The 14,981-nt window shown below is 39.0% G+C and overlaps 1 protein-coding gene across 4 annotated transcripts in view; it reads left to right on the top strand.

Annotated features, from left to right (window-relative positions):
- The window catches only part of ndrg3b (ndrg family member 3b), a 93,020-nt gene that overhangs the window by 46,988 nt on the left and 31,051 nt on the right, over positions 1-14,981 (top strand). For all 4 annotated transcript variants that reach the window (XM_077214141.1, XM_077214137.1, XM_077214138.1 and 1 more), the window contains exons 2-3: positions 8,581-8,662; positions 11,625-11,657. In XM_077214141.1, coding sequence (XP_077070256.1) covers positions 8,606-8,662; positions 11,625-11,657 — 90 coding nt within the window. In that variant the 5' untranslated portion in view covers positions 8,581-8,605. The remainder of the gene's footprint in view (positions 1-8,580; positions 8,663-11,624; positions 11,658-14,981) is intronic.

Below are 14,981 nucleotides of genomic sequence, written 5' to 3'. Positions count from 1 at the left end.
AGGTTGTCTCACTGGATAGTGGACACCATTGCTTTGGCTTACCAGCAGCAAGGTCGACCGTGCCCCCTTGGTGTGACTGCCCACTCCACCCGGAGTGTGGCGTCCTCTTGGGCTCTAGCGCATGGCGCCTCGCTAACAGACATCTGCAGAGCTGCAGGCTGGGCGACACCTAACACATTCGCCAGATTCTATAATCTCCGAGTGGAGCCTGTGTCCTCTCGTGTACACCGGACCCGCTCAGGTGTCTTCGCTTGCTCGCCATTCCACTCCACGGACTGGATACGTGCGATATTTTCCTCAGGTGAGCTTTTCCGAAAGCCCTGAGCTCCTCCAGCACTCCTGACGTCGGCGCCAGTGTCTATTGCCTGCGCGTCGGCTAGGTGCCTCCCGTGTGCATGGTCCCTCCTCTGAGCGACCCCCACATGTGTATTTCCACTGTAAGCCTCTCTGAGCGTGTGTCTTCCCTTGGCAAGCCACCTTGCCACCCCTGGGGTTGAAATATTCCACCTGCGGCTGGACACCCCAGTGTTTTCCATATGCTTCCTTCGGGTCATATGTGTATTCTCTAAGTCCCCCCCCCCCCTCCGGGCTGGCATTAATTGCATACTTCCCCTAAGCTTGGGATATGCTTCCCAGTGTACCATGGTATTCCTGTGATAAATGGAGTCCTTTGTCCAGGCTGACAGGGATCTCGATTTACGCAGGGCACTGGAAGACAGCTGAGAAGGTGGCGTGATTAGACTGGTAACCCCATTCGTCGTCATCCGACGTAACTCGGAGTGACAACGAAAGGGAACGTCTACGGTTACGTATGTAACCCTCGTTCCCTGAGTAGGGAACGGAGACGTTACGTCTGCCTGCCACTTTCCGCTGTACCGCGGGGATCGCCTGAGCTCAGTCTTGGCTCCTCAGGGAAGAAACATATCTGCTTGCTGCCGGCTTCCTCCTTTTATACCCACGAGGTGGGGCGGAGTTACGCCATGCAAATTCCGCAGACCCATGGCATTTCTTTGCCATTGGCTCGTTTTGTAATACTCGAAGTTGATAGGCTTTCTAAGCGAAACCCCATTCGTCGTCATCCGACGTAACGTCTCCGTTCCCTACTCAGGGAACGAGGGTTACATACGTAACCGTAGACGTTTCGTTACCCACATTCTTCCAAATAACTTCAACAGAAGAAAGAAACTTATTCAGGTTTAAAACAACTTGAGAGAGTAAATGATGACAGTTAAAATTTTTGGGAGAAATCTATTTAATGTTATTAAAACAACAAAACACAGAGGAAATCACTCACTGCTCTTGACTGAGAACTTTAATAGTAGCTTTAATAAGAATCAATGTATAATTTATACAGTGAAGACAGGGTGGGAAATTAGCACCCGCCACCAGCCAATGGCTGGTACTTTTTCAAAGTGGCGGGTGACTTTGCCTTGTATACCAGCCACAGTGGCGGGTAGATTGTAAAAAATTGGTTTATTGGTTAGTATTTAAAACATTCCTTGTAACGGATTGGACATCTTTTGTCAAAGAATGCTGTTGCTAAGTAAAAATAATGCACTTTTTTTCGAGTAACTAATTTGATTGGTTTTCAGCGCTGTGCGTCACGGACACAGCGCACAGACACGGGGCTGAACGGACCGTGACACATATAGCTGAGATGAGGTAGCCTACAGACGAAAGGAAAATTAAAAAAATGTGGCGACATATACCCGGTGTTAAGAGGCCCGCCGCGGAGTCAGCAGTATATGAATGTACAAACTATTGAGGGCGAAGTATATAAAAAGTGAAGGTACTTTTCGAACAAGTGGCGCATTGATGACGAAGGGAAAACGAGGGAATGGTTAGCCTACCTTCCCGTCGAACAGTTCATGCACTGTACTTACTGTCGAACCTATGCGTCGTCCGAAAATGCAAACAATTTGTTCAGGAACAACTAACCTTAAAATAGATTCAATAATGAATATGACCAATTCTATTCAGAAACGTCCATGCGATCGGCAAAAAGGGCAGACCTTTTCGGGACTACGTTTGGATGTGCAGGTAAGCAAATTACTAACTTGAAGTTGTGCTTTGTGATGGCTAGATAGCTATCGTTTTTTTAGTTTAGCGATAGTTTTAGATTTGTGTCATTTAAACTTTTCATCTCCAATCCTATCTGTATTTGTGAGAACTGGTGCTGTCCTGAGTTGAAAGATAGCCTACTTTATGGCTTTATTATCGAGTTAAGCCTCTGGGATCGACAAACGCGCTTGGGCGTTTTGCTGGATTTTTTTTCAAATAGCAGCAAAATACATTTAAATACTCCATCATTTATGGTCATACAGACTTAACTAATATTAAAAACTAAACTGTAAAATAACCATGCATAAAATTCTCTCAAAAATACATACATGTTGCTCACATATTATGGTCCTGTTTGTGCTAAATAGTGCTTTTTTTTTTTTTAAAAGGGCGTGCGCCCGTCAGCATCCACGGAGGAAAACATAAATTGGCGCCTGAGTGCAGCATAACTCATATTGTTAAATGGATAATACGAATTACATATTTGTAATGGATGTCAATTTTATCAAAGTCACAGTTCTCATTCATAAATTTGAATTCCAGAAAAAGTGGCTGGTAGATAATACAAGTGGCTGGTAAAATTGGGCATCCAGCAGCCACTGTGGCTGGTGGGCAAAAAAGTTAATTTCCCACCCTGAGTGAAGACTATATTTGGCTTTGACTTTGACTGAACATTTGCTCTCACTTTGCGAAAAAAATATCGGGATATATATGGTATATCGATATTCAGCCAAAATATATCAAGTTACAAGTTATGACTTTTGGTCCATATCGGCCAGCCCTACGCGCCACTTATAGCAGCGGCAATGAGCACTTTGGTTACTTGATTTAAAAAACAACACATTTCAGATTGCTTCCTTTTTAACAAACGAGCAAAATGAATGCTCTGCTAGTTAACTGGAGAGGTTTTATTTATTTGTATTGTTACATTCTTGCCACGAGATGTTTCAAAAATGGTGGGGACACAATCGACCTTGGCAAAAGTGGCGGGGACATGTCCCACCTGCAAATTACGCCTATGTGTTCCAGGAAATATATATATATATATATAGTCATGGGTCGTGTATGGCATTAAAAAGTTTAAAAATGGCATTAAAAAGGCATTAAAAAGGCATCGAATTCAATTTGAAGATACCTGAAGAAACCCTGGAAGGGGAAAATTGGCAATACGGCTAATCAAGATATGAGTAATTTTATTTCACAATAACCATAAATTTCACAATGTCGTTTTTTTTTGTTTGTTATTTAAGTAATGAGTAATAAAGATAAAGCAAAATATTAACTCAATGTTAAATTGTTTATTGAACGGGTTTTTGAACCCGTCTTTTTTGTTTTATTCAATCAGTTAGGGGTGTGCACGAAACGAATATTCGAATGTTAGAATATTAAATCTGTAATTATTATTCGAAAAATAAAATGTACATCTAATTTTACTACGTTGCTTTGCTTGCCGTAAATGCAGTGAATCCATGATAAATCCCAAGCACTAACTCACAGTTATAATTAAATGCACTGGGTGGCGTTGTGAAGTTTGGAATTGCTTGAAAATGATGAAAATGATCTTACAAAATGGAATTACTTTTGATCAAATTAGTTAATGAATCTGAGAAATCACATGAAATCCAAACAGCAGTTGAATGAGGATTGACAGCTGTCCATCACTGCATTCACGACTGCAGGTAAGCGCAACTGTAGCATGAGTGATCAGATAACTTGTCTGATTGCAAAATAATTTTGAGACATATACTTTAAAGTTTCGTTGAGGGAGACTGGTTTAAAAACAGAAAACGCAAAGTGCTGCTGTTAGAAACTTCACTTAGAACGCCGTTATATTTGTGTCCCTGAAACATCTGTCAGCACAGTGCGTTTTCTCACTCGAAGCATGTGGACATCCACATGTTATTGTTTTTCTCAACATAAACGTGAAACTATATAAAAACGATAATCATATGCTGACTCGAGTCAGAGACTATTTATATAAGTGCATAATATGTACGTTCTGTACGATAACTGCGCAGTCTGCTTTATTAGGCGTGTTTTCCCGTTAGCGCTGCTTGAGATTAAATGCTTTTGTTCTTTATATTTTTTGTTTATACATACTGTTTAATGTTTTCAACTAAAAGAAAACTTTAACATACAGAAGTGGTAACAAAAAAACAAAAACAAAAAAAAAGTCTTTTTCGTTAAACGTCATTTAAATAAACGAATATTCGAATATTCGATTTTTATGAGCCCGAATGTTCGAATGCAATATTTTTGAAAAATGCCAATCCCTAAAATCAATATGACATTCGCAATCATGCTGGTATTTGTGATAAACAGCCTCTTGTTTGTTTGATATTGCAAAACTAGCTTATATAATTTGATTTAAGACAGAACTTTGTGAGGAGAAAATGACCCTATATATCTTGAATTTCAGAGCATTCTACCGGCATTGAAATAGGCAATGTCACACAGTGAAAACGGCATTCTCATTGCGTGTTTTTGTTTATTTTTTGCAAAGTTTATTTTCAGCTGACACATTGCTGCAAAACCATCAGCAAAACAAGCAGCAAACGTCATACACAGTAGCGCGAAGAGTGTCAATGTTACTTCAGGTTATTTATAACGTGTTCAAATGTCAAGGAATTAAGAGGCTGATACGAGAAAGAGGACATTCCTAGTAGGGCTGGGCGGTATATCGAGTTTGTACAATATATCGATTTTTTTTAAACGATATGGAATGAGGCAATACCGTTTATATCGATACAGTAGTTTGATACAAGCACATCTGAAATATAGCGGAGTACGCAGTGTGAGCTCCTGCAGTGAAAGAACATTGTACAATTGTCCTAAACATGACACAAGCTAGTAATAAGCGCTTCAAAATAACTGGTAAGATATAGTTAACAAGTTTAAAGCAGCTTGCCCTGTCAGATACTGTTGCTGACTGACAGATAAGTACTGGCGCTGTTTAATGCGTTTGAGACGTGGTGCTTTCCTCAGTGCTTAACTTACATTTCACCGGTATATTCTCCATCTGTAAATGTTTAGAAAGTCAAACAAATATGTCCATTTCACTGTCAGGAGAGGACGAGCTTCTGCAAGTGAATCTCAGCTAAAATTCAAGCTTCCGTTAATGAGCGCCGCCGTGCGCATGCGCGCCAAACAGACGAGCAATAGCAACAGTAGCTCAATAATTCTGACTAAAATATACTGTAGATGTTGCTAAAATACTTGTTGTTGGAGACAATAAATGTGCCATATGTGGAATTTTAAACCTACAAGTATATTTTGATGAAAGTGAAAGTTTTATAATGGGGTAATCAAATCCAGGCTAAAATAATTCCGTTTTAATTTGCTTTTCATTTTTAGCTTAGCCTTTCGTCATTTTAAAAACAAAGTTTTTAGATTTTAATGTTACAATTTTAGAATGTAATGTGATTTTAACCACCTTTTTGCACATAATATAGCCTGTTGCATAGCCTAAATTACATTCCCTATATTTGTTTCCATATCCTTCAATTTCAACATTTTGTTCTTCATTTTTTTTTAAACATTTTTATTGACAGCTTTTTTAGGTCATAAATGTTAAATGAATGACAAAAATAATCAGGCAAACTAATATAGTTTCGTCTAATTTCGCCATTTTGAAGTGAAAATAGGCCTATGTAACGTTACTCATCACTCATGTATCAATAATTAGTTTGTCATTGTGAGGGGACAAGAAAAATTAATCCTAATGTATACAATAAATACAGTTTAATGGAAAAGTGCTTTTCCTTCTATTTCTTTCAGGGCCAGTAAAAATATAGAAGGGGCCAGTAAAACTCTTATCTGCAGTCACGGCCAGTGTGTGTGTGTGTGTGTGTGTGGTAATGTCAGATGAATAAATATATATTAGATGCAGGTTAGGGTAGGATCAAATTTCTCTCTGTGGAAAAGAATGTGTGTCATACTCAAAGTTTGTGTGTTTTAACGTGTGTGTGTCTGGGTAGCGTGTGTATAAATGTATCGTTACATGCACAGGTCCAAGGGCCCCAGGGCCAGTAGGGATTTTTTTTTATGTTGAGCCCTGAGTAGAAGATTGCACACCCCTAACCTTGATATACACCAAATGGCTAAATTTGCATTGATTGATACACAAATATAATAATACTGACTGGCCCTTGCAGAAATCTATTCAGGTCTAGCACTGCCTCTGCTATTCATATTCAAATGAAATATTAATACTGGTGTGTATTAAATAACAAACACAATGAAAAGAGCACATCATGTTTAGGCATGTGCCGGTATCAAATTTTCATGCTGCGATTAATTGATTGAGCTTTTATCACGGTATATGGTATTATCACGATATTTTAATTGCACAAGAGAAACAGACGGATTGGGGGTATCTAAAAAAAACTTGCATCACAATGTGTAATTGTGATTGTCAAAACATTAATTTTATTTTTTAGTGACAACATGTTATAGTGTTTACATGGTTACTGAGGCTACTGTTTGTATTATTGCTTAACACAATTTTCATGATTTCAATTAAATTCTTGGATTTAATTTCAATCTTGATTCAATATTGACTCATTTGGATTAATATTAGGTAGGCTACAGTAGATAGCCTGCATTTAAATGTTTCTCAAGAAAAAATATATCTCACATAATGCTGTAAACATACAGAGAGAAATTAAATATAATGCATACAATATAAATATAATAATAATATAAATATAAAAATGTAATATGCCGTAATTTTCATTATAATAATAATTATATAATGACAAGTAAACATATATTAAAATAATATAGTGCACATATTTAGCAAAATACTCCTCTCTATAGCTATTTTCTTATAGTCAACTAACATTAAATGGCTTTCCTGAGGTAAATGTAACGTTCTGTGACATAATTGTTCTCCTGCAGTGTTATTGACCTCTTTCCGTGGTTGAAAAACACTGATTGATCGAAAGTACGTATACCTTTCGGTGGGTTGTACTGTATCTTTAATAAAAAGTAACAGATGATCTGTTTACTTGAACTGAGGTGCGCGATCTGTCACGTCACATTTACAAGCACCAAAACAGTATTTATTGTCTGAATTTCGTTATAAAACCTTAGAGCTGATATTTTTTTCATATCAAAAGTAACCTGCTCTGTCTAGTCTGTCGGTGTCAGTGTCCTCTTTGCTCCGCGATTTTTCTCTGGGTGAAAATGGGACTTTTGTTCAACATTTAGAAACTTATAAATAAGCAAAAGCCTGTGTCTCTTGTCTCTCAAGCTGTGTCTTTTTGACAGATCACTGACCCTACACACTGTGACAGATCGACATTTTCCCTCTGAGTGACTCCACTAATCCATCTAACACACACATACACACACACATGGCTTTCTGTCTCTGACTGTGACCTTGTCAACACTTGTCAGCCCTCCCGTGGACGCCATCCGAAGCCCTGCGTTCACCTTGGATCCTTTTGTTCTCCTTTTGGATCAACTCTTGCATCCTTACCACGATAGATAGTCAGTCAAGGTCCAAGGGAACTTACTGAAGGCAATAATTAACGTGACCTGGCATGTGTGTGATTTAAGAAAACAGAGATTTGACTAAATGCCAAGTCATTACGTATGTGGATAAAGCCTTTAAACAGGGAAACGGAGACCTGGACATAGTAGCATAAGGTGTACAGAACAGTTATACAATCATGTTGGGACAGCAAGTCCATCCTTTTGTATCAAACAGTTTAAGTGGTTTCAGATCAGTTTTTGCTGAATTTTTTATCAAATAAATGCAGCCTTGGTGAACATAAGTTCATAACTTTTTTCTCAAATTTTTGAATGGTATATGTTATGATGGCGTGTACTAGTAGAGATGGCCCACTTCTGATGATCCAGTTAATTCCTGATGGATAAAATAGTCACCCAACATGTTTTTTTATCATTGAATATATGAGTGTGACTAAGAAATGAGTCACGTTAGGTTACAGTAGTAAAATCAGTTGCCAATGCCGTTTCATCTCTTCCAGTTTGCCCAAAGGGTCCGTGTGCTTAATGTATTGGCCAAGAATTCACATTTGCATGCTTGCATTCTGCAGCTGCACATTTTATCCCCGATGGAGAGAACATAAAACCTTTATTTCACCCCAGCGCCATTGTAAGGTTGACATAAGCCTACATAATGCCCATACTGAGACAGTAGCATGCATTGACCTTCAGGACTGCCTTAGAGAGTTAAACCATGTGTTCAACATGAGCTCATCTGAATTCTGCTAGCAAGGACAATGGGGGTTTTGTGGTGGTTATTACTCCTCTCTCTCTCTCTCTCTCTCTCTCTCTCTCTCTCTCTCTCTCTCTCTCTCTCTCTCTCTCTCTCTCTCTCTCTCTCTCTCTCTCTCTCTCTCTCTCTCTCTCTCTCTCTCTCTCTCTCTGCCCTCTTTACTGTAATTCTGTATTCATGAGCATTTGTTATGCTGAGCCCTGTTGGTCGATAAGTCACTGCTGGCTAAAATGATGTACTAATCCATTTCTATCCTGTCTCTCTCCCTGTAGTGACGGGCAGCTGTCAGGATTGAGGATGGATGAGTTACAGGATGTGCAGTTGACTGAGATCAAACCCCTCCTGACAGACAAGGTAACTTGGCCGATCTCACAAACCGATCACAATTTGATGAAGTCAAAACGTGAGAAGGTGCATGATGCGTGGGGACTTAAAGGATTTGGCAGTCATGTCATCGCCGGTGTGGAATTACTCTGATGTGTCGAGAAACAATGAAAAAAATGAGCTATTTGCCATGTCTGTTTCAAAGGAATCTCACGTGGAGGAGAATTGTCCTCCAGAGACATCGCCTTTCTGAAGAGTTGCTTCGCTCGCTCAGTCCACACAGCGCCGCTCGCTCAGAACGCCCGCAGTGACGCGCTGGTTAGGAAATATGTGAAATAAATTGGGCTGCCCGTGCACGACTAAAGTTTTTTTCTAGTTGACTAGTAGTAGTTCATTTAAGCCATTAGTCTAATATCATATTTATATTAATTTAATTACTTAAATATATATGTGAGAAAATACTAAACCATAATGAGCGTTATCGTAATATTGCATATTCTGCATATCAATCGCATGCATAAAGCTTGCAATAAAGAACCGGCAAAAGTAATGTTTAAGCAGCATGGTACATTTGAATTGTTTATTAATAAACTAGTGTTTTCTGGCTGCAAAGATACAGTTGGCGATGTTGACGCCATCTTCGCATAGTGAACGCGCGTATATTACGAGAAATTCACACTTCATACGGATCAGCCTACATAAGCAGAGAGTAGCCCATTTCTTATCGATTTGATTTTTTTTTAAAAGCATTTCAAGCTTTCTATACGTTCTCAGGTCTGTGAGGCAAGTAGCTTATACGCTGAGTTGATCGGTTCATTTATGAGACGCGCTCCAGTTCACGCGCGGGCGTCTCCGTATCCTATATTGTCTGCTATATTTCGCTTCTTATTTATTAAATACAGCCAATTGGTTGATGAAACATTGATTGAAATTAAGATAAAATTTTTACAAAACGAAATTCACTTTAAAGAAAGGCTTTCTAAAAAACAAAACTTAATTAAGTGGTCGAAATCATGTCTGAACCACTCGTCTCCTGATATATTGGGCATCTTATAATCCTATCTTACCCATCTCATGCGGTTTCTTTTTCATATAATCAACATAGATGAAACTAAAAAAAGAAAATTATATTATATAAAACAAATATGAAATATTTACGTTTTTTAAGTTATATTTAAACGTCAGAACACTCCGCTTTTCTCGTGTGTGGCCTATACATGCATGTGTGCGTACATAACGGGGAGGGGTGCGATTTTCGAATAATGCCCAGCCATCTTCGAATATTATTTTTGCTTGAAATGCCCATCCCTTCTAATGAGTAGCATCAAACTACTCCAATTTGTTCTTTTAGGAGTTTAAATTATTTATTTATTTAATTTTTGTCCTGTTCAGACTTGTATTGGACAAGGTTTAAGTTAGATCAGACTTCTCTATTTTAGGTGATTAAATGTTTATGTTGTCCTCCAAAGTTTACTATTGGACAATGTTTAATTAAACCTTGTGGGCTGCATCAGACTGCTCCATTTTGTTTGTATTTATCTTTGTCTTATATTAAGTATATTAAGCATCGGTATCGGGATCGGTATCGGCCGATCACCATAACAAAAAATCGGCTATCGGTATCGGCTGCAAAAATCCTAATCGGAGCATCCCTAATGTGTGTGTATGTCAGCGCATCCCCTCTCTATCTTTAACTAAATCCCACCCCACAACTCCAGTGCTCTCACTCTAAATAGCATTACTCGATCACAGGCTCCTCAAGGCGCTCGTCTGAGGGCCGGTTTTCCTTTGGATACCGAGTTTTACCGGAGCAATGAGATCAGAGAGATGATGTATGAATCTCATCGGATCCCGATCTCACAGCCTCTGAAATCACCAGCTTCAAATAGAGCCAGAAATGAGCTGGTGTTGTATGCGTGTGTACTATCTAAAGGATGCATAATTCCTTTTGTTTGCTCTGTATGGCTCTCTGAACTGTCACGGATTAACCCTTTAAAGCCTGACATATGATGTAATAGTCCGAAAAAATCTTTATTTAACAGAATCCACTTTCCAAGAACTACAATGAACTGCTCGTTGCGAAACGGCTAAAACAAACGTGATTTTTCTGGATCTTATGAAGTCACAATGTTACTCATTTAAATAATCCCTGGCCATGGAATACACAAAAAAAATGGATGAGGCTTGGTTGAACTGCATTAGAGAAGACGGTGTTGTCGCTATGTCAAAGAGATGCTTTTTTCCACAACATTTCCAAAACTCTTTTGTTTGGTGGATAACATTGTATCCATAATGTATAAGACAATTACAAAAAACACACCACTCTGAAACGTCCTGTAAAATCCGTTCTGTATGATCCTCTTCTTCGTTAACATTGTCAGGGTCTGAATCAGGCTCGAATTGGTTTGAAATTGATACCATCCTTAATATTTACACTAGAGCAGAACTCACAGTTATGGAGCTGCAGGACATTTCCCAAACACGCACTAAGCGCTGCCAATCACAACACACTGAGCCAGCTAACCAACCACAGCACATTTCGTATTTCAGGAGTGGCTTCATCAAAACACGAACTAACAATGCGTTCGAGACAGACCGGGGAAAGAGTTGCTGTAATAATGTAAAATATGTGAGAAAATTGTGTTTATTTGAACAATCAAGCATGAAAACTTGACTATTCTAGTACACCCCAAAAACAAAATCAAGCCTTCGTAAAAGGGCATAATAGGACTCCTTTAATGTTAATGTTCTGTATATTAATGGCACGTGGAAGTGTAAAGCTGTGCCTGTGGTCTGCTTGTGATTAGCTCTGTGACTGATGTTAATGCCAGGTGTAACATGGGACATGTGTCTTACATGATTTGACATTTTAATGTCACATGCTTAACCCTTCAGACTAGCACAGCTGATCTCTTTCTCTCTCTTCTCTTCTCTTCTCTTCTCTTCTCTTCTCTTCTCTTCTCTTCTCTTCTCTGTCGCTCTTTCCACACAGAATGGACAGAACTTCCAGGACTTTGATTGTCAGGTAAGAGTCTCTTGTGATCATTAGACCTTCATGTACTCCATATGACCTCCTGAAGCATTCACCCACAGTCATTAATCTACTCATGCACTATTGCTTTATTTCCCAGCACTGTGTGATGGTGAAAGATTCTTGACCTGTAAATTCACTCTTGTGTCTCTTTGTTTTTCTGTGGGTGTGTGGGAGGGTTTGTGGGTGGTGATTTGAGGTGCTATGTGTGTTATCAGCTGAGGAGCAGGATTTGACTCAGGATCTTAGCAGGCTTCATTATCATATGCCTATTCCACTATAATTTCTCGCTTCATTTTTTTTTAAATTATTATTTTCTCCTTTAAGGGAAACCTCTTTCTCCAACCGATCCTGAAGCCCTTATAGAATCACACAATTTTGCCTATAATTGGTTTAAATGATGTTGAAGCCCGGCGGTGCAGAACACCATTTACTCAGAATCGCTCTCCTTCAAGACTATGGCCTTCCCTTGTCCTGATATTTACCTCTTTTTTTATTTTTTTTAGGGTTTTGTCACAATTGACTGCTCATTTCGATTGTGTTTATTCTCCTACCCTAGGCTGTATCTTTTCCAGATAGCAGCACATTGCTGTCAGAGCTGCTCACCAGCTCTTCATTATTCATTGTCCTCTGCATTCTCCATTGTCTTAAACCTGATCAGGTTGACATTTGAGCCCTAGCAGGTGTAGAGCAGTTGTAGTCCAATTTCACCCAGGAAAAAGCAAGTCCTAAAGGCTGTGATACACCAAGCCAACGACAAATAACCACTGGCTTCCAAAGCCGACTTTGTTGTTTCCTCACGTCAGCTGCATCTGACAAAAATCTGCTCTAGAACAAACCAGAAACACTACAGCTGACTGTCAACTAGTTCTGCACCTGCGTGTAAGGAAATAACGGTCTGTAGCAGCAGTCTATTATCATCATTCAAAAATGGAAACCGTAATTAGCTCTGCAGATATACAAACCGTAAACCGGCGCCTGCTTACCATTTTGAATATCAATCATTCTGATCACTTTCTTCATAGCAGGCGGTTTATGTTATTATGAAATATTTGAATGCTCAGGTAAGGTGACATAAAATTAAAAAGCCTTCTGTCTGTGCCATGTTGACTTTGCTCGCTTTCATCACTTTTGTTTTTATTCCCGTGTACTGACTCGTTCGCTAAACTGAACAGCCAATCAGAGTGATCTCTCTTACGCGTTTGCTGAATCGGGCGAACTACCCCTGACGTCAGTCGACGTGTGGAACACACTGCAAAACCAGCCCGACAGATGCTTGGTGTGTCACGGCTCTAAGTGACATGTGGATTTTCTCAAGACGAGTAAAAGTGTTCTCCGTCCCCCTTCAAGAGGAGATGCCATACCAAGTGATTTTAGCTAGATTTAACCATTTTGACTTTCCACACAGCATTTTGCAAATTCCAGAAAATGACCAAACTTTTGCGGAACATCTAAAATATTAGCCACCAATGTATTTTTGTTTGTTTCATTTTTATGGTTTTTACATAGTAAATTAGCATAAGTGTCATTTTAATGCCCATTTTCTTAAAGTGATGGTTTGCTCATAAAACTATGATTATTGATTGACTGATTTATTTGCTTTTTTTTCAGTGAATACACATCCCCAAGTTTCTTTATATTTTATTTTACTGGTTGTGGGGTTTTTTTTCTTTTCGTTTTTTCGTTTTTTACTGTTTTACAGGAATTTCTTTGTATCATTTCTTGGTTATATAGCCTAATGCATGATTTGTAGGGCTGTGAACCTACACTGGTCTCACGGTTCGGTTCGGTTACGATTATCATGTCATCTATTCACTTCAATTCGGTATCACAATGCATTTCGATGCACCGCATCCTCAATTTTCAAATTTACTTTAAAAGTAATCCGTGCGCGTGCGTTTCTGTTCGTCTGTTCGGGAAGTCGCAGTGACAGAAACAGTGACATTCCAGTTTGAATTTCAAAGGCCTGTTTATGCCATTAAGAAAATAAAATTTTATCAAATCAATTTTGTTTTAAAGAAATGTTTATTTAAAAGCAGCGCTCATTCATCAGTGTATATGTCACCATTAGAGGCGCGCGCATCAACCGTCGAGAGTTCACTGTTGAAGATGACGATCATTTATAACCACCCGTAACAACACAGAATAATTGTAATTTCACCATCGGCTGGCAGCGAATACTTGAATCAGATAGCAATATTGAGGCACCCGGATTATTTGTTTAGGCTGCGGATTCGGATGACATTGATGCTCATTCACTTACTCTAAAGCAGTCCGGCTCTGCCAGGCGTAACAGCTCGGGGTGAACACGGCTAACATTGTTTAACAAGTTAATATAGCTATTACCTCTGCCCATTCTATATGTGCGTGACATGAGCGCACACAGCGCGTGTCTTCTCCAGGTCGTGCTTACCAGGTTGTTCATAAAAGCCGAAATGTGTCAAGATGTAGGCTTTTAAAGTAGCTGGAGCATTTTTAATTATGCGCACACATCTCGCCTCCCTCTGCCAGTGTATGGTATCACGACAAAGCACATACGTGACAAATGATGTCAGAAAAGCGTCAGTAGGCTACATTATAACCGGTTATGGTCTATTACTGAACCGATAACCGAATCGTCCTCGTCTGCATCGCGATGCATCGTAGAAACGATTAATTTCGAGACCCCTAATGATTTGCACATTTTATTAACTGAAATGTGTGATGCCGCCAATATAAAAAAATATTTTCAGATATACAAAAAAAATGTTTTTGCATTTTTCATTTCTTTTCTTTTTTTTTGCCTAAACCCCTGGTATTGCAGAACTTCTCTTATCCGTTGACTATCAGACTATAAGGTCTTTCAGCTCCCTGAAAAAAGACTTATCTGAGGTTCAGCACTCGTACTGAGTCTCATTTGGAGTATCTTTAGAGTGTGGTGAATTACACCGTAATTTGTCATAATGTGCACCAGCGAGGATCATGCCACCATTCATAGGTTTAAATTTAACCTCGCCAGGTACATCTCAGGCGAGAATTACGTCATCATCACACATTCACAATCCTGAGAGGATGCTGAGTGTGATACTAGACATAAGAATGGAATATAGACAAGGATGATGATTAGGAGAGATGGGTAAATAGAGTCGTGAACCATAGTTTTTGTACATGTGCTCTTCCGTGTTGCAATGTAAAAGTTTATCTTTTTTTCTATCGGGTTTCTACTAGAGCTGGTAACTATGCAACAGGAGGACTTGAACTATTACATAACATAACGTCTCAGAACTCCTCCGAAGAGAGAAAGAGGAAACTACTTTAAAAATGAACCAAAATAAATCT

This window comes from Siphateles boraxobius, unplaced genomic scaffold, assembly GCF_051911475.1.
Source record: "Siphateles boraxobius isolate OS27281-9 unplaced genomic scaffold, OSU_SipBor_1 68, whole genome shotgun sequence".
Classification (NCBI taxonomy): Eukaryota; Metazoa; Chordata; class Actinopteri; order Cypriniformes; family Leuciscidae; genus Siphateles; species Siphateles boraxobius.
Note: the sequence above shows the minus strand (reverse complement) of the source record. Positions and strands in the feature narration are given on the sequence as shown.